This window comes from Caretta caretta, chromosome 7 (assembly GCF_965140235.1).
Source record: "Caretta caretta isolate rCarCar2 chromosome 7, rCarCar1.hap1, whole genome shotgun sequence".
In the NCBI taxonomy this organism is placed as follows: Eukaryota; Metazoa; Chordata; order Testudines; family Cheloniidae; genus Caretta; species Caretta caretta.
Window position 1 is genome coordinate 4,811,383 of NC_134212.1, and position 26,177 is coordinate 4,837,559.

General features: G+C 43.8%; 1 protein-coding gene across 10 annotated transcripts in view; it reads right to left on the minus strand.

Annotated features, from left to right (window-relative positions):
* The window catches only part of CADPS (calcium dependent secretion activator), a 389,708-nt gene that overhangs the window by 35,175 nt on the left and 328,356 nt on the right, over positions 1 to 26,177 (minus strand). For all 10 annotated transcript variants that reach the window (XM_048859020.2, XM_048859018.2, XM_048859022.2 and 7 more), the window contains 4 exons: positions 22,121 to 22,268; positions 12,381 to 12,455; positions 10,683 to 10,766; positions 6 to 38 (listed from right to left, as the gene is read on the minus strand). In XM_048859020.2, the coding sequence (XP_048714977.1) occupies positions 6 to 38; positions 10,683 to 10,766; positions 12,381 to 12,455; positions 22,121 to 22,268 (340 nt within the window). The remainder of the gene's footprint in view (positions 1 to 5; positions 39 to 10,682; positions 10,767 to 12,380; positions 12,456 to 22,120; positions 22,269 to 26,177) is intronic.

The window sequence follows — 26,177 nt, forward strand, 5'->3', positions numbered from 1 at the left end:
CTTACAGGTACATCGACGTATTTGGAAGCCGCCTTCACCTGTAAAGGAAAAAAACTAGACTTCAGACTAATGTTGATGTTTAATACATACAATAATATCTACAGATAACATTAGTACAACTTGATGCTGATTGAAAAATTGATGCTAAAGCAATATATTTCCTGTTTCAAAGAGGTGGTTTAAAAAGAAAAACCCAAGAGAGGTGGCTTTACTGTCGCTAAGGCACAAATTGCAGCAGATGATGGTGTGGGAGTTTTCCTTCTCCTTTTTCTTCATGAGCAGGGGGAAGTACAGGGATTCTGGAAAAGGCCTACAGAAATATAGATACTTCATTATTTCTCTGGGGGCTTAATGCTGCCAATGAGCAGGGCCTTGTTCCCAACTCTCATGCCACATGAGTCAGATTTTAATCTATGTGGCTAAGGCAGGTATCCTCAGCTGCACAACTCCTAGGTCACTGAGGAGGTTGTACCCAGACAAGCGGAGTGGGGGTGTGGAGCTGGGGCACACACAGGAGTCCTGGAGGCTGGCTGGCTAACGTGACTGGAAATAGGACAGGGGAATGTATTTTTGTGAACAGTTTTTGGGAGGAATGGATGGCCCAAGGGATTGGCAGTGGAATCAGTGCAAACCTAGTAGCCAAAAGTTGTTACCACAGCATGACAACTTGATGGCCTCATTCCAGTTCAACGTAAACAACTGTCCACATCCTAAGGAAATCCAAGACCACTGGAGCCCTTGCTGGCAGATCCAGCCCTGCCAGCCAAGGCATGCAAATACTCTCCATCCAATACAGCACTGAGGCATGTGGATGAGGAGGCCCAGGCAAGCCTGCACTGTGACTGTCCTCGGCACACAGACAGAGGAGTTCAGAGCTGACAAGCTGGGACTAAACTCATGCAAAAGTTCAAGTTACATTTAAATTAGGGCTGCCAATTAATCACAGTTAGCTCCCGCAATTAACTCAAAAAATTAATTGCAATTAATCACACTGTTAAACAATAGAATACCAATGAAATTTATTAAATATTTTTGGATATTGATTTCTATTACAACACAGAATACAAAGTGTACAGGACTCACTTTATATTGTTATTTTTATTACAAATATTTGCACTGTAAAATGATAAACGAAAGAACTCCTATTTTTCAATTCACCTCATAGAAGTACTGTAGTGCAATCTCTTTATCATGAAATTGCAACTTACAAATGTAGATTTTTTGTGTTACACAACTGCACTCAAAACAAAACAATGTAAAACTTTAGAGCCTACAGTCCAGTCAGTCCTACTTCTTGTTCAGCCAATTGCCAAGACAAACAAGTTTGTTTACATTTACAGGAGATGCTGCTGCCTGCTTCTTATTTACAATGTCACCTGAAAGTGAGAACAGGCGTTGGCATGGCACTTTTGTAACACTGTAAGGTATTTATGTGCCAGACATGCTAAAGATTCATATGCCCCTCCGTGCTTCGGCCACCATTCCATGCTTCCATGCTGATGATGCTCGTTAAAAAATAATGCGCTAATTAAATTTGTAACTGAACTCCTTGGGGGAGAACTGTTTGTCTTCGGCTCTGTTTTACCCACATTCTGCATATATTTCATGTTATAGCCATCTCGGATGATGACCCAGCACATGTTTGTTTTAAGAACACTTTCACAGCAGACTTGATAAAACGCAAAGAAGATACCAATGTGAGATTTCTAAAAATAGCTACAGCACTCGACCCAAGGTTTAAGAATCTGAAGTGCCTTCCAAAATCTGAGAGGGACGAGGTGTGGCGCATGCTTTCAGAAGTCTAAAAAGAGCAACACTCAGAAGCGGAAACTATAGAACCCGAACCACCAAAAAAAGAAAATCAACCTTCTGCTGGTGGCATCTGACTCAGATGATGAAAATGAACATGCATCGGTCTGCCCTGCTTTGGATCGTTATTGAGCAGAACCCTTCATCAGCATGGACACATGTCCTGTGGAATGGTGGTTGAAGATGGAGGGACATATGAATGTTTAGCGCATCTGGCATATAAATATCTTGTGATGCCAGCTACAACAGTGGCATGCAAATGCCTGTTCTCACTTTCAGGTGACACTGTAAACAAGAAGCAGGCAGCATTATCTCCTGCAAATTGTAACCAACTTTGTTTGTCTGAGTGATTGACTGAAGCAGAATTGCATGGACTTGTAGGCTCTAAAGTTTTATTTTACAATGTTTTATTTTACAATGCAAAGTTATTTTTTGTACATAATTCTACATTTGTAAGTTCAACTTTCATGATAAAGAGATTGCACTACAGTACTTGTAATGGGGGAATTGAAAAATACTCTTTGTTTTGTTTTTACAGGGAAAATATTTGTAATAAAAAATAAATATAAATGAGCACTGTACACTTTGTATTCTGTGTTGTAACTGAAATCAATATATTTGAAAATGTAGAAAAACATTCACAAACCGTATTGTATTATTGTTTAACAATGCGATTAATCATGATTAATTTTTTTAATCACTTGACAGCCCTAATTTAAATTAAAATTTAATGAAAAAAATAGTGGCAGAAACTGACAATCCCACCACAAGTAGCTTCAATGTGTGCAGCTTCCATTTCAACAGCTTCTGCCTCAGAGATTTTGCAATCAGTTCCAGGAAAGAAGAGCTGTCGGAGTATGAAAAACGCTGAGGGAAAAGCTAAATATAAGTGAACAATAATGCATCTTTCTATCGGAACTCACACAATCCTTAGCCCCTCTCTGGGAGTGGGGGATGATGTTTATCCTTTACTTGGCTTTTTTAACCAGCTTGCATGACAAATGGCAGGGATGGCTTTTCCATTTGTAGGGCACGATGCAAGAGTAGGGTCCCAAGCTGCTGAAGGGGGCACCCATGTTTTTCCACTCTGCTTTTGCTGCTGGTGTCTGGATGGGGAGATCTTTTTTCTTCCTCTCAACTGGCCCTGACATTGAAGAGGATTACAGGGCAAATCCATAGGTTGCAGAGCGTGTGTAGTCTGGGGACAGCCCTAAAGGTTATGATCAAGGCGCATTCCTGCCTTTCAGGATGCCAACAGTCCATTGGATAATTTTCTTATGTTCTCCTCTTCAAAGCTCATATTTAAAGATCATGTTGACAATCTGGAGGCTGTGGTACGTTTCCAGATATCTGACAATTACAAGACCCAAAACACTTGCTACTTCTCTGCTGCCCTTCATAATACATAACGTGTAAGCCTGTATGTCAGCCATAGCCGGCAAAGGATACAAGAGCTCCATGAGTTTCAGGTTCAACTTTTCAACCTGAGCAATTCCAAGCTGGATAGAGAGAGACCCTCTTACAACCGTATCATAAGGGAAGGCTCACAGCTGAGATCTTCCATGAAGCTTATGCTTTTAATTAGGATAAGCACGGGCTCACCATCCTTGTTTGGGTGTAAAAGCTCACCTGCTTTTTAAATATTTCTAAAGCTACCATTAAAACAGCCTAAATATAACACGCACACAGTTGCATCTTGGGATGAATAAATTATGTGTCCTGAATGAGGGGCTGACTGTATGTGTGAGACAGAATGTGTGAGTGGGTGGATGTATTTGTATGGAGTGTGTGAGGTGCGTGTGTGTGAAAAATTAAGCAAAACGAGGCGATACAAAAGACCAGAGCAGTGGTGACTGCTGAGGGTAACATTTCAAGCATTTTCAGCACTGAGACGCCCAAACTGGGGTGAAAGAACAGGGGCAAGCCCTGGATATTTTAAAAACCCCACTAGTGGGCCTGGAACTACCTGGGCACAATTATAAGGACACAAAAAGCCAGCCCACCAGATCTCAAAATGGGCACAAGAGTCACCTGCAGTCCTTTTAAAAGTTTAAAATGACAAGTGAAACAGCTCTAGCTGTACCAGTGGGTTCGATGCAGGAATTACTGAGTGAGGTTCTCTGGCCTGCATCGTCCAGGAGGCTCCGAATGGATGTGCGGAATGAGCCCTTCTGGCTTTAAGGACTGAAACTCATAAAAAGAAATGCCAGAAGTGACAAGACACGGAACTACAGCAAAAATAAATGGTTCGGTCTCTCTGTGGTATTGACATGGCCTGCCGCACTTCACAATCTTCAGTGTATTCATCCTCACCACCCCCTGAGGAGATAGGATGGTGCTACAGTCCCCACTGGTCAACCAATGAGCTGGCTCCAGCACCGCGGGTGGCAATGGAAGCTTTGCCATTGACTTGGACAGATGAAGGAGCCGACTGGAGCCTGAGCTGCCGCATAGCTATTTTCAGCACAGCAGCGCTAGCCCGACTTTGCCGACCTGGGTTCGATGGCTCAGGGCTGCGGGCTGTGTAGACGTACCCAAAGGGAGTCTCCCATTGACCAGGGACTTGAACCTGGTTGTCTTAAATCCTGGACTAGCATCTAATCATGGGACCATCCTTCCTCCCCAAGGAAAGATGTCATGAAAATAATTCAGTCTTCCTTCCACAATCTCCCCTCCACCCAGAAAAAGCTAAGTTTTTTTTTTTTTTTTTTTTTAAAAACAAAGTGAATAATGACTTGTTTTTCTCTAAAGTAAGATTTGGCTACATTTAGTGAAGTTTCCAAACAACCAGACGGCGTGCGAATTTTGCTAGGCTGCAGTTTTTCAGAAATGTGATTTTTCCCTGAAATATCTCAGTTTACCATAAAAATTTGTGAAGAACAAAGATGAGATCTTTTCCATCTCCCCCTTGGGCAATATACGCTCTTTAGTTTTAATTAACATCGCTGTAATTCTTTGCTGCTCAATGAAAGAGGCCATCCAGAGTAAACACCTGCCATTGCTTGTGACTCAGTGGAACGTCACAGACAGACGCCCATCAAACGACTGGGCTGCCGACACTGAGAAACATTTGACTGTAAAAAAAAAAAAAAAGCCTGGCCAAATGTAGAAGGATATTTTCATTCTGAAGCTCTTTATAATGAGGCGGCTAGTGAGAACTTTACAGCAGATGTATTAAGTTAATATTGAATTTCAAGGCAAGAATTGAAAATAAGGATTTCCTACTAGGTGATAAAACTGTCTGTCAGAAGACTACTCTGCTGCAATGAGCGATAGCTTCTCTTTCTGTCATTGCAAATACCACACACAGAAAATGATGCTACTATGGCAGGAAACCGTGCTGGTCAGCAGAGCCCTCCGGGGGGAAGAAAGTATGGGACTGGGACACCTGTCGAGCGCTACTTACTATTATCTATTGCCATTCGCGTCCCTGGGGTACGAGGTGCTTTCCCACCAGAAAACAGGCACCTTCCCTGCCCAAGAAGATACAGCTCAATCCTGCCGCGTGAGGAGTGCCCCAGTGAGGGCAGTGGGCGTCGAAGGAGTTCCGCGCAGTGCAGGACTGGGCCCACCCCCACGCTGGGGGTATGGGAAACAGCTTCATTAGAATACCTCTAACCTCTCTCAAACCCCGATTCAGGAGCTCTCTCTACCAGAGCAGGATTTCAGTGACTATGTGAAGCAAGTGCTTTAGCGCTGTCCTCAGTCACAGCCTAACACAATAAAGGTGGCACATTTCCTGCCCACCCCTCCCTGCTGTCAGATGCACATTGTTGCTGCTCTGCACTGGGGCTCTCTGCTAAGAGCAGCCAGCTCATCCACCCTCCTTATTGATCATAAAATCATAGAACTGGAAGGGACCTCGAGAGGTCATCATGGCAGGACTAAGTATTATCTAGACCATCCCTGACAGGTGTTTGTCCCACCTGCTCTTCAAAATCTCCAATGATGGAGATTCCACAGCCTCCCTAGGCAATTTATTCCAGTGCTTAACCACTGACAGCTCGGAAGTTTTTCCTAATGTCCAACCTAAACCGCCCGTGCTGCAATTTAAGCCCACTGCTTCTCGTCCTATCCTCAGAGGTTAAGAAGAACAATTCTTCTCCCTCGTCCTTGTAACAACCTTTTATCTATTTGAAAATTGTGATCATGTTCCCTCTCAGTCTTCTCCTTTCCAGACTAAACAAACCCAATTTTTTCAATCATCCCTCATAGGTCATGTTTTCTAGACCTTTAATAATTGTTGTTGCTCTTCTCTAGACTTTCTCTAATTTGTCCACATCTTTCCTGAAATGTGGCGCCCAGAACTGGTCACAATACTCCAGTTGAGGCCTAATCAGCGCGGAGGAGAGCGGAAGAATTACTTCTTGTGTCTTGCTTACAGTACTCCTGCTAATACATTCCAGAAAGATGTTCGCTTTTTTTGCAACAGCGTTACACTGTTGACTCATATTTAGCTTGTGATCCACTATGACCCCCAGATCCCTTGCCGCAGTACTCCTTCCTAGGCAGTCATTTCCCATTTTGTATGTGTGCAACTGATTGTTCCTTCCTAAGTGGAGTACTTTGCATTTGTCCTTATTGAATTCCATCCTGTTTACTTCAGCCCATTTCTCCAGTTTGTCCAGATCATTTTGAACTATAATCCTACCCTCCAAAGCACTTGCAACCCCTCCTAGCTTGGTATCGTCCACAAACCTTATAAGTGTTCTCTCTATGCCATTATCTAACTCATTGAGGAAGATATTGAACAGAACCAGACCCAGAACCGATCCCTGACGTGCAGCCTTTGGGGGTTTCCCCTTGTTTACTGCCTTCCACTCCTTGGCCACTGCTGCCGGGGAACCACGCTCGATTTGGGGGAATACCCAAGCTCCCCTGCCCTCCTGGACAGATCATTCTCCTGTCCCCTTGACATGCTACAACTGAGCAGTGTCCAGGAAGGCTTCACTGATCCTGAACTTCCTCCTGGATATAACTCTCCTTTCCCCCTGGCCTCCCTCCTAAGACCTGTGCTTGGCCGTGCTTACATCTGACCGGTGGTCAGGAGATCTCCCCTGCACCAATACTCTTCCTGCAGACACCCTTCCCTGCCCACAGCATCAGCATTGCCAGTGCATGCCAGCACCCACTTCCCCACTAGCTGATCAGCCTAAGCCATCCTCCACTTGCTGGGTCACTGTGTCTCAACAGGCTCTCCCTGCTTTGTCCCTCCTGCTACTGCCACCAAACTTGCTCCCTGTTCTCCCGCAGCCTCAAAATTATTAGTATTTTCAGCCAGCCAGGGCCTGTGTTATTCTCAGTGGGGTGCAAAGGTGCCCTGCACCTCTGGCCAGTTTGCACTGCCCACCTCACCATGCTTTAATCAACCCTACACCTTTAGAACAATGCTGCTAGGGAACTACCTGTCTGCATTAATTCTTTACTGGTGCATATCCAACATGCCCATCCTTCCCCAGAGACCCGAGACTCCTCTTTCCATCCAATCCACAGGTATGGTCTGAGTTGCAACCCTGCATGGTTTCAAGGCTTGCCTGGGAGAAGGTTGGGGGCATTTACTGGGTTATGAGATCATTTGCCCATGCAGCTGAGGGCTCGGTGCTGAAGCATGAAAGCATTGTCCATGGCTGCCCCAGACTCTTTCATCCCGACAGCGTGCATCTCTTGGATGTCACAGCAGATGTGTTCACTGTGGGTTCTCCATGTGGGCTGAGAGCTGATTGTACCGATATAGATAGGGTACATCAGCTAGCCTGAAGCCTAGTGACATCCATGGCAGTGGGCACAGGTTGAAGGGACAATAAGTATATTGGGTGGTGCTGGCTGGTTTATCCAAACACAAAGACATTGGGGTTTTTCCCATTTCTCTACAAATTGCACCAAACCTCCTTCGGAGCACAGGGGAGAGGCTTTGCGAGAAGACCCGAGATCTCACGTGAGAGTCAGTGGTTTCTTCATGCAGCAGCTGGCACAGGGCGGCAAGCCTTGGTTTTAAGAGGGTAAGTTAAGCCCGGTTTGGTTTTTAGACATCGAAAATGGGGAATGCTGGTGACAGCTTGGGGTGGCCATTGCCTTCTCCCCTTCCACAGCTGCCAGGACAGGTTGCCTCCCAGTAGTCATGCTGCGTACAGTTCCACGGCTTAATCAAGCCGCAGCCACTTGGTCGAAATCCAAATATCCTTCCTCCTCCCATTGCTCTTGGCAATTCCGACATGGAGATAGGGATTCCATTCACACAGCAGTAGAAGGGAACAGCACACGCCAAACCATTCAGTGTAAACAGTGTGATGTGGTGTGAGAGATGCAGCATCCACCAAGGAGCAGCTGGGATTCGCAGAGAAGGAAGAATTGCACATTGCACTGTCTACCCAGGCTGACGCTGGCTCTTCCGATGCCTGAAAATCTGCCGCCTCCACAACCTCTGCCGTTGGCACAGGAGCACGCTCAGACTCTTCTGCAAGGCGCACTCAGATGAAGGAAGACAGCCAGCCTCAGCCCGCCACCCCTCTCTGCAAGAGAGGGACTCCTGCTGAAAACGAACGCTGCCCGTGGTTTTGTTCTAAAGACACTGGTGTGTTCAAGGGGATTCTAGGGCAGTGAGGGGGAAGCAACAGGACAAGGGAACATGGGACAAAGAACCACCGAAACACAAAGAAAGGGGGGATTAGTCTCACAGAGTTAAACAAAAGAGAAGGGAGAAGGCACGCATGCCTGAGTTTACAGGGACAGTCAGTTCGTGATGAATCAACTGCAAGATATTGCGGAAGATCTCTTCACGGCAAACACGACTCTACAGTCCCACCAAGGTCAGTGACACCGAGGGAGCTGTGCTGGTGACAACGAGATGAGTGGGAGCTGTACGTGGTCTTACTTCTTCTAAAATTCCCAGAAATTTGAGATGGGAGAATACAAATCCTGGTCCAGGGAAATCTGGCCGAGACATGAAATTCATACTTAAATGATTTCATAGAGGCCTGTGGAATGAGAGGTCATACCAGTACTATTAGGTCATGGGATGAACTCTACATGTGAGAATATTGATAATGTGTAACGGTAATGAGCGTGAGGTCTCCTGCCCACTCTCAGTTGAATTACTAGTGATTACAAGATACAGAGGCTTTACGTCTGTTTGTAATGGGGCCTGATGGGCCAAATTTTCAAAGAAGTTTCCAAAGCACATTCACAAAATTATTCACACACATAGGTAGGTGCAAAGGAGGTATTTGTGCAGCCATTTGGGAGTAGAAATAGAGTCACAGAAAAATAGAAATGAAGGGCTGGAAGGGACCTCAACAGGTCATCAGGTCAAAAATATAAAACCTGTTTTTAAGCCCACATGAAAAGTTTTAGTGCTGCAAAGAGATGTCCTTGCAAATTTTATGGGGTCCATTTTCAGAGGACCTTTGAAAATTGGCCCTTGTGTGTCTTTCCTCTGCAGTTATCAAAACAAATGGGTAATACAGCTTGGCACTGATAAAACTTAGTTGCTAACACGACAAGATTTGTAAACTGTATTCATACAAGAATACCATTCACATCCATTCTGTTGCCAGAAAAGCAGTCAACGTTACAGGTCAACGTTCAGTGGGAGAAGCAGTGTTTTAGCTCTGCGATGTTTCTTAGAAATGAAATGTGGTTTCAGAGGCTCGGTGCACAATGCTGAGAATTTATACCCTCATGCCATTATTTTCCTATCCTCTCTTCTTTCAGAAGCAATATGGGACTGTCCAAGTTTCACATTATATTGCTTCTTGAAACGTGCACCACAGCTGCTAATGATGGTAGGGTTTGAAACACATATGTGATAACCCTTCTTTTGACTATGAAAGTTAGACAAATAGTGCAATCCCCATTCCCTTCAAATGTTGCTCGGAAGAGTAGCTCCAACACCTAACGTGTAGAAAGGTGGAATGTTGATGCTGAGGCATGCTCTCAAGGCTCCTAAGCTGTTACAGCTGCTCAGTACTTCTGTCCTTGGAGCTCCAGAGTTATTAGCACTAGCAGAGACCGCAGCCTGCTAGCTCAGCAGACCTCGATGTTACTCATAGAGAAAGACCATAGGTACAGTTGGGTGACAAAGGCACTGGGCCAGGTTTATTGCCCTCAACGCACAGTCCTAACGACTCACACAACTTGCACAAGTACATTAATATGAGTGCCCTGTGGCAAGGGGAGGCTCAGTCAGCAGTGGGAGTTTCTGTTGTCCCCTTGGCCACATAAAGGATTAAGGCGAGGTACCGCAACACTTATAGAACGAGACAAACAAGTTACGTGCTACTACACACTTTTCATGTCATCTGTTTGTTACCTCCCCTTGTACCTTGTTCCTGATATTTTGGACAAAACACTGCTATTCATTATTCTGTCAAACTATCTTACCTTGTACTAGACTGGGGTGTATTTGTACTAGCCTTCTGTAATGTATATATGCAAATATCTACTGCCTGGTACTTCTTAGGAGTGCCTATGTTTTAGTAACACTAGCAGCAACTTTGCCAAGTTCATGTTCCGGACAGTAAACTTGTAAGGATCTGCTTTAATACATGGCCTGACTTTGGTTCACAGCCTCTAGTTCAGGCCTCAGGTCTTGCACCAGCCCCAGTGCTCCAGACTCTTCCTTTCTACTACAATATGGTGTTTGAATATCTTTTAACTTTATTATAGCATGGTAATCCAGTGTTATCAGCTATTTACGTTAAGCTTTGTGTGTATGTAGTAAGCTGTTTGCTTATTTTTTGAGCTCTTACAGTGTTAAAATAGGATAGAAAGAAAGGGTTATTCCTCAAATAATCTATTAGAATACCTGAATGAGTTTACAGTAAAACATAGGAAACCAAACAAAAAAACAAAAGAAACAGATTTTCTCTACTTACAGTAAATGACAAAAAAGAAGAAAACAATGTCCCTTCATCATATCTGGACAGTTTGGCCAGGACTCCTTCCAGAATGGTGACAAACTATTGAAAAGGAAAATATTTCAGTCACTTTTAAACACAGAGGGAGAGATTCTGATCTAATTTATAATGGGTTAAATCAGGATTAATGCCAACAAAATCAAGGTTTACAATGATGTAAGTGAGAGCAGGACCAAGCTCAGATTGTCTATAACCGATAACCTGCGCTCTAAGTTCAGAACCATGTCTTGCATAGCATTTATGCAAAGAATGAATGTCACAAACCTTTTTTGGCACTACACAGCTTACCTCTAATGATATAAATCACTCGGATGATATTGGTAACCTTGTCTCCTTTCTGGGTAATGTTGGAGAGCTTGTGCTCCCTCTAGTGGGAGCCAATGAACACCCGCTCCTAAGAGGGGAGGTCAGATGGCTCATGCTCCCAGTGAGAGGGATCAAGGAGGTGCCATGTGGTCTGTCTTGCTGGAGACTCAGACTGGCATATGTTGGGAGACTATGTTTAAAGGTCTTCACATTGAGTAACAGTACTGGCTGACATCTGGGTTGCAATATTGCTCTGTTTGAAACTAGAGAACAAGCAGTTCGGACATGTATCCTACCTACTTATGTATCTATCCTAGCATTTATTGCCATGATATTTCAGAGCTGAGAGATGAGCACATCTAAATTTAAGCATCTGAAATATCGGACCACTCTCATTAAAAATCAATTTCCATACAAGTGAACATATTTTGTAATGTGTTTCTTGGCACCATAATGCCATAGACTGCCCCAACCAAGATCAGAACCATGCTAGATGCTGCATATGCATGTAGACAGGTTTCAGAGTAACAGCCGTGTTAGTCTGTATTCGCAAAAAGAAAAGGAGGACTTCTGGCACCTTAGAGACTAACCAATTTATTTGAGTATAAGCTTTCGTGAGCTACAGCTCACTTCATCAGATGCATACTGTGGAAAATACAGAAGCTGTTTTTATACATGGTCTGTGTGTATAAAAACATCTTCTGTATTTTCCACAGTATGCATCCGATGAAGTGAGCAGTAGCTCACGTAAGCTTATGCTCAAATAAATTGGTTAGTCTCTAAGGTGCCACAAGTACTCCTTTTCATATGCCTGTAGAGTCCCAAAGAGCTCACGACCTAAATAGACATCTTGGAATGTTTCCTGGTACCACAACATCATTGACCAACTTGTTAAATGAGCCTCAAAATAGCCCCTACAAACAAGAATACATTTTATGAGGACAACTTTTTGCATGCGTTTGGTGTGTCAATGGGACAGATGTCTTCATGGTCTATGCAGAGGGAAATCCTTCCATCAGTATGTAATAGCTCCCCCTAGTGAGTGCAGTTTGTGTGCGTGACTGTGGGTGTCTGTGAACACAAGATGGTGGACACAAATCCATAGATGCCTCCTTAAAAAACTGTGTATTTTTTTGGCCCCATTTGTCAATCCTGCTCAACGGCGTATTGTATTCCAGGCAACTCCCAATCATCAGAGAGTCATGATGAAAGGAATGAGTGATACACAATCTTTCCCGCGAGAAACAATAAGCCAATTCAACTTCTTAATGTGTCACATTTTAATGGAAATGCACATATAAAAAAAAGTGATGTTAACAGTGAATCATTTCACCTGAAGCCGAAGGTTACCTTTGCCACTAAGAGTGTTATCATTTCTTTGACGGTTTCTTCAATTAGTTCATCTATTTTTGAATGGTACTGGTGCTAAGAAAAAAAAAAGAGAAAAGGCAGAGGTAAATATTAGCATTGATCCAAGTGATGGCACTGTGATTATTAGCCTCTTCCTTTGGTAAATAGAATTTGTAATAGTATCAGCTAAGAAACGAGCAGTTTATTACCCTCTGCTCCACTGATGTGGATCGTAATCACTTACATTTATACAGGATTTTTAATTCAGAAGAATCTGATCGCACTTCCAAAGCATGGGCAAACCTCTGAAATATGCACGCAGCTTCACTGACACCAACAGAAGCCAGTGCTTAATTTGGTGCCAGGGCTCAAGCAATTTTTTTTTACATTCATACCTGATGCAGCAAGCCCAGAGGTGCTGGAGCCATGAACTGCCAAGCCCAGAGGTGCCGGGGCTCAGCCCTAGAAAATCATGGCTGGGATGATTTAGTTGGGGATTGGTCCTGCTTTGATCAGGGGGTTGGACTAGATGACCTCCTGAGGTCGCTTCCAACCCTGATATTCTATGATTCTATGAAATTAAACACTGATAGGAACTAAACGTGTGTGTCAGAGGGGGGTCTTTGGCCCTTATATCCCATGTGTTCAAATATAATACTTACTGCACCTAGGGCTTTCTACAGTGTTGTACCAATGTTAACTAATTCATTTTATAAAGGAATAATTTAACTGCCTATTGAAATGCAGCCATCACTGGGATAGAATGTGGCAATTTTCCCAGGGCACAGCCACGCCCCCTTGGAGCTTAGGAAAGGCAGTGATGGCCTTCTGCAGAAGGAACGGTAAGGGTGACATTTGAAAGAAAAGAGGCCGTAACTGGAATATCCCGAACCATTTGAGGAACGCCGCAGCACCTGTGCTATAGAATCTGTTAGGCTCCGTTTCAGCAAAGCACTTGGGGTATGGCTGTGCTGCCTCTGGGACTGAGCTCCCAGCCTGGGTCCCGAGATGTGGGCTAGCAGGATTTTGAGTGAGCACGCTAAGAATAGCTGTGCAGATGTTGCTTTGACATGGCAGCTCAGGCTGGAGCCTGGGCTCTGAAGCCGGGGGTGTCTAAACAGCTGTTTTTAGTGCACTAGTGCAAGGCCTACTAGTGCAAGTCAGTGGTGCTGGGCTGGGAAGCTCATTTCCAGATGCAGTGGACACAGACCTTTAGCACGCGTTCAAGTTAAGTGGCACAGAAGCAAGTGCTTAAAGTTAAGCACTTGTTTAAATGCTTGTTGAATTGATGCCTTCATGATCATAACAGAATCAAGATCTGTGTTTCGTCTCATGCACCTCCATCAGCACAGTACCACTCTGCTAGTACCATTCTGGCCCACTGGTTCAGCACTGGTGCCCAGGAAACCTACTGATTGACCAGTACAGTCCTTGGAGCACCAAGGTTTTTCCACGGCACCTCCCGTCCAATACCAACTGGACCAAACCTCACTTAGCTTTTGAGCTTTGATGCAACCACAGTTCAAGGTGGTCTGGCTATAATAGATACAAAACGTTTTTTGGCTAATGTAGAAAAACTTCAGTTAGAGGATTTAATTATCAAAAAGCTACAGCATATTCTTATCTTCAATAAACTGAAAAATATATATTTTCCAACATAAAACATTTGATTTTTAAATAAAAAATGTAAAGCATTGATCTTAGTCCCTTGTTTGCACTAATATTGTTTTAAAAGGTTAACATCAAATGACATTGAAAGAGACAAATCTGCTGTAAACACTAATCATGCTTTGGGAAAACAAAGGCCATGAGGGCAATTAAAAGTGTTGGACACTGGTCCCTCAACATTTACTAAGTAGTTTCTATTTACTAGGTAGTTTGAGCTGCTCTATATTTTCTTTTGCAATAAAACAATAACATGTGATTACAGGAACTTGGAAAAAAGAAAAAAAATGTAGGACACACTTACCCACTCTTTAGCAAACTTTCAGATGATTGGGGACAGAAATTAAGAGGAAGGTGCAGAAAACAGGAAAAAGAACACATGAAAATAAATAATAAATAACATAATTTTTTTTTAAAAAAGGGGACCTAATTCAATGGGGCCATGAAAAAAGCAGCAGCTTGCACAGAAACAATAAGCAATGGGAAATGAAACATGAATAAAAACTCATTTAACTGAAATACCAGAGATCGTTACCTGTAATATTTTTAGGAGGCAAAAGCGGGGGAGGAGGAAATGATCTTGCACAGAACACATTCTGTACGTCTCCGATGACAAAGTACAAGGACTTGTTTTCATTGTACTTGGAAGCCAGACAGCAACAATATGTAAAATTTTACAGCTGAGTTTCAATGTAGGTGAACTGAATTAAGGACTGGATTTGAGATTATCAGTCTTGGCACTGGACTAGGGCAGTTGTGTCAAGTGGTGCATCCAAAATCTAGCATTCCTCACAAGCCAGATTAAGAAGTAATAGAGTGAGCATTTGGCTGAACCATGGGGACAGACCAAATGAAGATGAGAGCCCCAAATACCAGGGTGGTGCTTGCCCACTTCCATATGAAGAAAAGGAGTACTTGTGGCACCTTAGAGACTAACCAATTTATTTGAGCATGAGCTTTCATGAGCTACAGTGAGCTGTAGTGAAGTGAGCTGTAGCTCACGAAAGCTCATGCTCAAATAAATTGGTTAGTCTCTAAGGTGCCACAAGTACTCCTTTTCTTTTTGCGAATACAGACTAACACGGCTATTCCTCTGAAACCTGCCACTTCCATATGGGCAATTTAGTGGCTGGGGGAATTTAGTGGCAAAAACTATTTTTCTACAAACGAACATTTGCCTCCTGAAGAATTTTTGTTTCAATGTCCTGCTTTGTGGGTCCAAAATCTGTATCAATGCCTTATAGTAACTATAGTTAAATGACAAATATTCTTATATATGTAGTGTGACAGGGTCAGGCCAGATGGCTACAGGAGAGTGATAGAAGGCAGATATATTAGCCCCAGGTTAAATAGGTCCCTTTCCCCTGGATAAGGTAACAGGGAAGGTTCCAGAACAATCAGGAACTTTCTGGAAACAATTAAGGCAGACAGGTTGATTAGAACACCTGCAGCCAATCAAGAAGCTGCTAGAATCAATTAAGGCAGGCTAATCAGGGCACCTGGGTTTAAAAAGGAGCTCACTTCAGTTTGTGGTGTGCGTGCAGGAGCTGGGAGCAAGAGGCGCAAGAAGCTGAGAGTGAGAAGGCCTACTACTGGAAGACTGAGAAGTACAAGCATTATGAGACATCAGGAGGAAGGTCCTGCGGTGAGAATAAAGAAGGTGTCGGGAGGAGGCCATGGGGAAGTAGCCCAGGGAGCTGTAGCTGTCGCACAGCTGTTACAGGAGCCACTGTAGACAGCTGCAATCCACAGGGCCCTGGGCTGGAAGCCGGAGTAGAGGTCGGGCCTGGGTTCCCCCCATCCCTCCATCCCCCCAACTCCCTACTTGATACCTGAGGAGTTGAACTGGACTGTAGGTTCCACCAGAGGGGAAGGTCCCTGGCCTGTTCCCCGGATCCATCTGAGTGAATGGCAGATTTGAGCCACCAAAGTGAGGGCTGCTGTGAACCTCTGAGGCGAACAAATCCGCCAATAAGTGCAGGACCCACCAAGGCAGAGCAGGAACTTTGTCACAGTAGCTACATTTCACTTACTCATCAGAACCTATTTGGCCTACTTTAAAATCTGGAGATCTCACACCAATCAGGAAAGGCAGCTGCAACTGCTGAGCACAAAGGTGCATCCAGAGGAGCTTGGTTGAATCCAGAGGGTGCATCCCCCATCTTGGACCAGGATCTGTATGAAGTGATGGTGAATAGGAATGGATTTCGGCATGTATCTGGAGGGGTGGAGTTTTCTCCATGTTCTCCTCCCCTTGACTGCATCTTCTATCTGTTGGGAAGTCCTGGAAACAGAGCAGAAGGCATCTGTGGAATGTGACAACTCCCGTATGGGTGGGGAAGGCTCCACCCACATCTGGGAGAGAAACTGGCCTGGTGCCATGTGGAGCGGAGAAGGCAGCGAGAGGACGATGAAGCTGGGAAGTGCAGCTGAGGGTCTGATGGAGCACAGCAGTGCTGTGAGTCGGCATGGTGCAGGCAGAATAGGAGGTGGTGGAAAGGGAGTCTGATTGGGTGCTGGAGCTTGAGGTTGGAGGAAGGAAAGGTATTGAGAGGATGGTGAATTAAAGCCACAGACAGCAGAGGTGTCTGCTTGCACCTGCCTGATACAGCTATAGGCTGGCAAGGGGGCGTCTGACCTAGGCCCCACTGATCTGTCCCAAACATCCCCCAAGTCTGACAGCCATTTGAGAAACAGAACGCAGTGTGCGTCAGATCTCGTCTGAGCAGGGGCTAGCGGCTGTCCGGGAGAAGTGCTTCCAGCAGTAAGCAATGGCAGTACGATCCATAGGCAGAATCCGAGAAGTTCTTTCCATGCTTGCTGGAGGCGGGGGTGCCATCTCCCTTGTTTGTGATCTTCAGAATAACTATTACTGCTCAGTTTCATTTTGGGAGGTAGAGACTTGTCCACCTCCTCTGCATCCTTCCTCCTGAGGTGTAAAGTTTCTCCATCTCTTTCCTGCGGGAACGTACGCTCTCCTTTCTGCTGCAATTTCCCCATGCGGGATCCCTGTATCTCCAGCAGCCACGACCATGTTTGCAGAGGTTTACTAAGGGTGGCGGATGACTGGTGGAGCACTGCCGGGGAGCAGCACGCAGTGTTGCAAATAGTGTCAGCACACCCTAGTGGAAGCAACTCGGAGGATGTAACCCTTTCGGGGGCGTGCGCACTGCCAAGTAAGTGCAGAACAATGAAGCTTCCATCAAATGCTATAGACACTAACAGAGCTATGGAATTTGGGCACGTGCACTAGTTTTTGAGCGTGACTCCGTGCACACCTAACTCAACTCCAGCGTGTGCAGAGAGAGTGGGATTACATGGGAAAATGCAAAGCAAGACTCGTCACGTCGGTGCTGGAGCTCACCAATGACAAGCTGGGTGTGCACAGAAGCGCACATGGGCTTTTTGAAGGCATGGCCCATTGTAAATGGTGAGGTACTGAGTTTAAGTCAAAGTTCCATCCACTCAATTTTAGGTCTTGCATATTAGCCCAAAAGACATACTTCATTTGCCTCATTTAGCACATTATTTTAATGAAGGAGTTTTGTTTGCTGGAGATGTGTGTGGGGGGGTGAAGTTTGTTGCTGTTCATTCTCATGGGATAAATCATGGGTTTTCACTAAAAGAATGGCTAGGTGTGTGTAAAAAAATACAGTGTGAAAAGTACTGGCAAATCTATTTTCAATTAAAAGCTTGTTAACAAAGCAAATAAGAAGTGCATGGAGAGCACTAACATGGAGCCCGAGAAGGTAAATGACTTTCTAAGTGGCAGAACATCCATCGCGGCTGCTGTCAGGAGGGGCATGGGACTCCCGCAGCTGCTGTCCAGTGGTGGAGGCTGCTCCTCATTCTGAACACAGGAGGCCAAATTCAGAGCTGGCATAAGTGGAATTCCACTGGAGCCAAACCTTAACACCGAGTCGGCATTTGGCCTCTTAGGTTTTTAGGTCAAACTCGCCCTGTTTATCAAAGCCCTGGCCACAGCAGCCCAATCCTGGGCCATGACCAGCTCTGCACACCCCAGCTCAGCTCAGGAGAGGGGAATGCTTTAAGCCACCTTTGTCCTCCACTGCTTCTGAGGATGCCATACTCCTGGCTGGTCTCCTGCTGTAAGATTGGCAGTGCCCCCAAGGGGGCACGATGGCAGGCAGGAAGCACAAAATGGCGTTGGCCATGTCGTCTTTCTCCTGGCCTTGCTCCCTAAGCTGGTTGCAGGGAAGGTATAAGAAGCTCTAAGACAGATGATCCCTGCCTCTGGTGTTCGTCCCATGGCAGGCACGGTTGGATTTAGGGCTGCTTAGTGCTGGCTATGCACCATGCAGTGGCTGCAGTACAGTCCAGGCCTGGGGCTTCTGAAATACAAAGCATTTCTGAGAAACCTGGCAAAAATGATTGGGAAATGTCACCTGCATGTAATATATTGGCATACCTCTACTGCCAAAGCTCTTGCGTTACTGGCTTTACCGACTAGAGATTCCATCCTGAAACTGAAGGTGGAAATCCATTTGACCCTCCCTTTGTAAATAATTACCCAGCTAGGAAAAGGTTGTGTTCTGGATCTGGCACAAAAGGATTTCTAAGAAAATGCTTCTTTTGCAAAAGTTGGTTTCATATTCTACAGATCCTGACATTTCTTATGAGAATGCATCTGGTTTGAGGTCAAATAATTGATCTTTTTCATTCAATTTAACAAAAACTTTTGAGAGAGTTAATCACAATTCGCTATTAGATAAATGAATAAAATCCACAATTCCTACACTAAAATTACTCCACTTGACTTCACGTGATGTATATTTTGCCTTGTCATGTAACAGATTGTGGGTATGCTGTATTTCTGTTAGGACCATCTGACCTTGGGTATTAAATAAAAACATACTAGACCAACTGAGAAACATTTAATACATAAATGTATATCAATTGATGTATTAAAAATTCAGAGGAAAAATAAATATTTAAGATGGTAAAGTATGTTTACCAAATGTTTTAACAGCTGCTTTTAGATATAAGGACAGGAAAATGAGACGATGGGTATGTTTTCAATAGAGCAATACTTTTAAAATGCGTCAAACAATTCGTATGTCTGTTAATGTAAAGTGAATGCAACTTAAGATAGTTTTAAAAGAAAGGGCTTGTAGGTAAAAATGCTAAAAGTCAGGTCAAATCATAGCTCAAAAGAGTCTGTCTGTACTAGTATGTGGCTTTCACTAAGATAAAAATTGATGGTATGTTTCCAAGCAGTGTCTACTTTGACTAGAGCTGCGCAAACTATGACATTTGAACAATTTATTTGACAATTTTACCCCTTTTTTGGTTCATGAACAGCCTGCCAACAGATCATAATTTGTATGAACTTGTTTGCTATTTGTTGTTGGATGAACAGATTTTAGATACACATTGAATCTAAGGACTATTCATGAGCTGTTCATGGAGAGAAATTCAGCCCTGTGCAGGAGTTCAGCACAAAACCTTTGAACCACTTAAAGCCCTTTTTAAGGAGTTAAGAAAGACTTAAGTGAAACCTTACATGGCCATGTGCATTGGGGAGAACTTCACCTACAGTGCATTATAACGGGGTATGAGGAGGCCAAATTGATATCCGGTTTCCAATTTGGTGGTTACATGTTTTTAGTCTATTTGATGATAGTCTCTGAGTTTAGCTTAGAATTGGAATGGAATAGCTGGAGTAGCATTTCTGGATACAACAATTACAAACACACGCACACACTCTCATATTTTAATCTTTATCAACCCTTTTCATCCTCCAAATATAAATGGTTCAAGCCAGAGGTTCGCACAACTTCAAGAGGAGGGGAGGTAGCCCCCAAAATGGAGTGGTATGAGCAGAGAAGGTCAAGATGAGGGCAGGGAAATTCATTAATAAGAAGCAAAGCTAAAGGAGGGTGTCTGAGTAGTGCAGCCCTAAACAGGAACGTGTGCACTGATAATTTACATCTGATTTACAGGTCTATTAGTGCAGCTATTTGTTAAAAACATCCTAGCACAGCAACTGCTGTTTCACACCATACTTATGTTATCTCCAAGCTAATATACCAAATACCTTCTCAAAGAAGCACACAAAGATTTCCAGAGACTTACGCTCACTCTTGGCGCAACTGAGAAGAGCTGAGTGGCTAAGTGGGTTGAACGCAGGGCTTTGATCTCTGAAGATCTTCGATTTGTCCCAGGCCAAAGGCCAAATGCGTCTGGTGGCCTCCATCATGCACTGACACATAGAGTTCAAAGGAAACTGCCGTATCGAAGGGTGTATGAGGAAATACACACAACTCCCGCCAGCACTACTTCTGGATTTAGCCAATGCTATCAGATCCCCATATTACTGGGTAACAGACTTGACCATTGTGATTAACATAACTAGCTAGCCCTGTAGTATCCCGTACTGTGGGAGTTGGCCTGATCTCAGAAATGTCACTCCTCCCCCTAATTTAATTCACTAGGGCAGTGTTTCCCAAACTTGGGATGCCGCTTGTTCAGGGAAAGCCCCTGGCGGGCCGGGCCGGTTTGTTTACCTGCTGCGTCCGCAGGTTCGGCCGATCGGTTCGCTGTGCCCGGCCAATGGGGGCTGTGGGAAGCGGCGGCCAGTAAGTCCCTCAGCCCACGTTGCTTCCTGCAGCCCCCATTGGCCAGGGACAGCGAACCGCAGCCAGTGGGAGCCGCAATCGGCCGAACCTGCGGACGCAGCAGGTAAACAAACCGGCCGGACCCGCCAGGGGCTTTCCCTGCACAAGTGGCATCCCTAGTTTGGGAAACACTGCCCTAAGGTTTAGTGCGTGATTTGCAGTGTGTCGGAGAGTAGATGAAGGTGTTAGCATTGCAACCCTCACCCTGCTGGCTGATAGGAAGGGGCCAGCATGGCTGTTGTCGGGTTGAAGAACTAGGGGGATAAAGGAGGAGAGCAAGAATGAAGAAACAACTAGGGAGTGGAAATGTTGTGATTCCACCAACCAGCCTAATAGTCATGTCTTGGGCTGACGAGAGTCCGTTTAGTACGTGCCCTAAATTGGATAGGTGGCTGAGGAAAGAAACTCAACCATCAGAAGCTTGAAACCCCTCGTCCCCCAAAAGAGACTGTCACAAACAAAATGCTACAACTGAAAACATAAAAATATAAAGGACAATGGGCCTGACCCAAAGCCAAATTCCCACTGACTCGAATGAGCTTTGGGTCAGACCCTTAAAGAGGATTATAGATCAGAGTGAGGTAAATAATTAAAAAGAACAAACAACTTGCAATGATTTATTATATATTCCGAACATGTAAAGCTGTAGTGGAAGATCTTATCTAGGAGACCCCCATTGGCAACAAAATAGGAGTTCCAAGCAATAGCTCTGATTCGAGCCTGATATATGAAAATATAACTTGGCTTAAAGCCATAGGAGCACAAGGATCATGATGATGCATTCAATCTAGCCCAATTTAGCATGTCTTTCTACTTTGAATATTAAATATGGAAATTTCAAGCTGCAACAATGTATCTACAATGAACAAAATAGATCAGCAAGTGGTCAAAACTGGATTGTTTTTGAAACCTTGAGTCATTAAGAACCTGGACAATTGGGATCATAAAACTTGCTGATTTCAGTCAATATTCAAGGAAGTCAAATCAGGTGGAATTCAAATGTATTTTAGGAAGATGTCTTTTTAACAAAACAAACAGTTTAATATTTTTGTTTTCTTCCTGTTTGTCTACTCAAAATAGTCATATCTTATAAATCTGGTGACTACATGTAAATACCCAGCTTTTTGGCAAAGATATGGCTCCAAGGTGGAGTTAATGACTCAATAAACATGTTCATCATGCATCAGCAGGCTTTAAAGGTAGCTTACACACACCACAATCCTTGCCAACCATCACTACTAAATGACTGGAATTCTGAATGTCCATATCCATTAGATAGATTTATTTGATGGAGAGACCCTGAATATTCATTGGTATACTCTATACAGAAGGCTAAAATCCACAATGGTTAGAATGTTTCTGAAACTAGCAGAATAGGAGATGGGAAAATTCATTAAGTTTTCTCTAAATTATATAAAAAATAATTTGCATTTTTACCTCTTGGCCCATTTCCATACTGCAAAGTTTTGTTGACTGAGCTTTGGCATCAACCATAACATTAAACATGGTGCATATTGACTGAGGGACTCGGAAATCTGTTGATCGACTGGTTTTTTGCAGCTTTACTTCAAATGCAATCCTGGTTCTATTAAAGAAAGTAGGAAAAGACCATAAATGGTAGAATACAATTATTTCAAATGTGTTGCACTAAAAATGATTTTCCAATTTAAAAAGAAACACTCTGTGCTACGGATAAAGTGTGTAACGGTCTCAGAGAAACTACTGCTTTCTCATACTTGGTAAACAGTGTGATGAGATTACAAATAGAAGCGTTAAAAGTGAACACCCATAATTTGGACTGTTTTGGATAATTTATACCTGCGGTTGAAATACAATCAAACAGTAAACGTGATGAATTAAAGGAAATTCTGTCTATTGGTACACAATACTAAACACAAGGAGTACTTGTGGCACACCTTAGAGACTAACCAATTTATTTGAGCATGAGCTTTCCTGAGCTACAGCTCACTTCATCGGATGCATACCGTGGAAACTGCAGTAGACATTATATACACACAGAGACCATGAAACAATACCTCCTCCCACCCCACTGTCCTGCTGGTAATAGCTTATCTAAAGTGATCATCAAGTTGGGCCATTTCCAGCACAAATCCAGGTTTTCTCACCCTCCGCCCCCCCCCCCCAAACTCACTTTCCTGCTGGTAATAGCCCATCAAAAATGACCACTCTCTTCACAATATGTATGATAATCAAGGTGGGCCATTTCCTGCACAAATCCAGGTTCTCTCACCCCCTCACCCCCCTCCAAAAACCACACACACAAACTCACTCTCCTGCTGGTAATAGCTTATCCAAAGTGACCACTCTCCCTACAATGTGCATGATAACCAAGGTGGGCCATTTCCAGCATAAATCTAGGTTTTCTCACCCCCTCACCCCCATCCACATACAAACTCACTCTCCTGCTGGTAATAGCTCATCCAAAGTGACCACTCTCCCTACAATGTGCATGGTAATCAAGGTGGGTCATTTCCAGCACAGATCCAGGCTTTCTCACCCCCCCCCCCCGGGGAACACACACACACACACACACACATAAACTCACTCTCCTGCTGGCAATAGCTCATCCAAAGTGACCACTCTCCAAGTTTAAATCCAAGTTTAACCAGAACGTCTGGGGGGGGGTAGGAAAAAGCAAGGGGAAATAGGCTACCTTGCATAATGACTTAGCCACTCCCAGTCTCTATTTAAGCCTAAATTAATAGTATCCAATTTGCAAATGAATTCCAATTCAGCAGTTTCTCGCTGGAGTCTGAATTTGAAGTTTTTTTGTTGTAAGATAGTGACCTTCATGTCGGTGATTGCGTGACCAGAGAGATTGAAGTGTTCTCCGACTGGTTTATGAATGTTATAATTCTTGACATCTGATTTGTGTCCATTTATTCTTTTACGTAGAGACTACGTAAGCCACACTATCAGAGGCTCGTTCACCTGCACATCCACCAATGTGATATATGCCATCATGTGCCAGCAATGCCCCTCTGCCATGTACATTGGTCAAACTGGACAGTCTCTACGTAAAAGAATAAATGGACACAAATCAGATGTCAAGAATTATAACATTCATAAACCAGTCGGAGATAATCAAGGTGGGCCATTTCCAGCATAAATTCAAGTTTAACCAGAGCGTTTGGGGGGGGGGTAGGAAAAAACAAGGGGAAATAGGCTACCTTGCATAATGACTTACTGGGAGTGGCTAAGTCATTATGCAAGGTAGCCTATTTCCCCTTGTTTTTTCCTACCCCCGCCCCCAGACGTTCTGGTTAAATTTGGATTTAAACTTGGAGAGTGGTCAGTTTGGATGAGCTATTGCCAGCAGGAGAGTGAGTTTATGTGTGTGTGTGTGTTCCCCGGGGGGGGGTGGGGTGAGAAAGCCTGGATCTGTGCTGGAAATGACCCACCTTGATTACCATGCACATTGTAGGGAGAGTGGTCACTTTGGATAAGCTATTACCAGCAGGAGAGTGAGTTTGTGTGTGTGGTTTCTGGAGGGGGGTGAGGGGGTGAGAGAACCTGGATTTGTGCAGGAAATGGCCCAACTTGATTATCATACACATTGTGAAGAGAGTGGTCACTTTGGATGGGCTATTACCAGCAGGAGAGTGAGTTTGTGTGTGGGGGGGCGGAGGGTGAGAAAACCTGGATTTGTGCTGGAAATGGCCCAACTCGATGATCACTTTAGATAAGCTATTATCAGCAGGACAGTGGGGTGGGAGGGGGTATTGTTTCATGGTCTCTGTGTGTATATAATGTCTACTGTAGTTTCCACTTTTATGCATCCGATGAAGTGAGCTGTAGCTCACGAAAGCTCATGCTCAAATAAATTGGTTAGTCTCTAAGGTGCCACAAGTACTCCTTTTCTTTTTGCAAAGACAGACTAACATGGCTGTTACTCCGAATACTAAACACACCTGTTAATTGCTTAACTGGAAGGCCACTACTGGATTAGTGCAATTCTATCTTTTCACAGTGTTTTTGCTTGGCTGAATCTTTCTTTGATTTTACAAATGTTCCTAGAAGTTGTTTCTTTGAAAAACAAACACACATGTACCAGGATACCTTTACAAAAAGTCAGATGTAAAATAGAGCATGTGTATAATTATTCAGTTAAAATTTGAGTGGGAGTTACATTTTTTATTTCCATAAGAGTTTTGTCTGACTAAAGACTGCCAGATTGGTTGACAATAATTTTTAAATACTTACTGGGCCATAAGTGGCTCAAGTATTTCGTATTAGGAACACTTTTAGCATAATGAGTAATGTCCTCTGATTCCTGAATTCTCTGAATGCAAAATGTTAGAGGGACTTTGTAGTTAAGGGAGTACTCTATTAATTATTAGAAACACAACACAGAATCACGACATCAGTGGGCCTGTATCAACAAATTAATATAGGCGCCTGGAATTAGAAACAATGAATAATATCAATTACCCATAATACCTTTGACCTTCAAGGATCAGAAAGGGCTATGGAAATGTAGGCTGATATCTATAAATGAAGCTCCTGATCTGTAATCAGATCTGTATGAGCACATGGGGCTGCCAGCTTGGATCTGATAACAGAGACAGGGTCTTGATAGGGGAGCTCATTTCCCCCACACTGAGATGCAGCCACTTGTGAAATGTGGCAGCTGTTCAATAGTGCACGGCAAGAGTGAGCTGTAGGTTAGAGGAAGAAGTCAAGAAAAATACCATGTCAAACTGAAACTGATAGGGAAATACAGGTTGAGAGAAGGAGCCAAATTCACAGTTGGTGTAAGCAGGGAGCACAGCATCATTGGCTTACGCCAGAAGTGGATTGGCCTGATGTAATTACCATTACCAGACATTAGCCAGAGCACAGGGGTTAGCACCCTGATGTTGACGCAAGGTGATGGAATCTTTAAACGATCAGGACCATGGTTTTGCGTCTGCCTGGAAAGATGAGCATGATCAGTCCCACTTCTAAAGCATCATCATGAACTGTTCTCTCATTACAGGAAATGTATTTAAAAGGGACACTAAAGCATATAACAGAAGTATTCTGAGGTACAGAATACCCCAAGATACTCCCCAAGGTATAGCAATGGAAGGGTTAGTTTTTTTTAAAGAAAGAGAAAAGAAATGTCATGGTAATGGAGCCGGGAGGCACACTGAATGGCCAATAAAGAGCAGAGTGCTGTATTTCATGGACACATGCTGGTAGGTGAGCCAAGTCAAAGCAAAAGCATGGAGAAGCACAGAAATCCAGCTCAAGAAGAATCCTCTTTACTACTAAAAAGACTGAGCAGCAAGCCAGCAGCTATCCTTCTTCAGGAATAATCCTACAACGTTTCTGCAGTGTAGAACCGCTAAACTCCACCTAGTTATTTCCTTAGTGTAATATTTACAGCTTATATAATGCTAGCTAGAGGTTCAGACCGACGCATCTATTTTCAGTTTGCTCTTAGAGAACAGAGTCAGACAATGGAAACAACTTAAGACACTCAGCATTT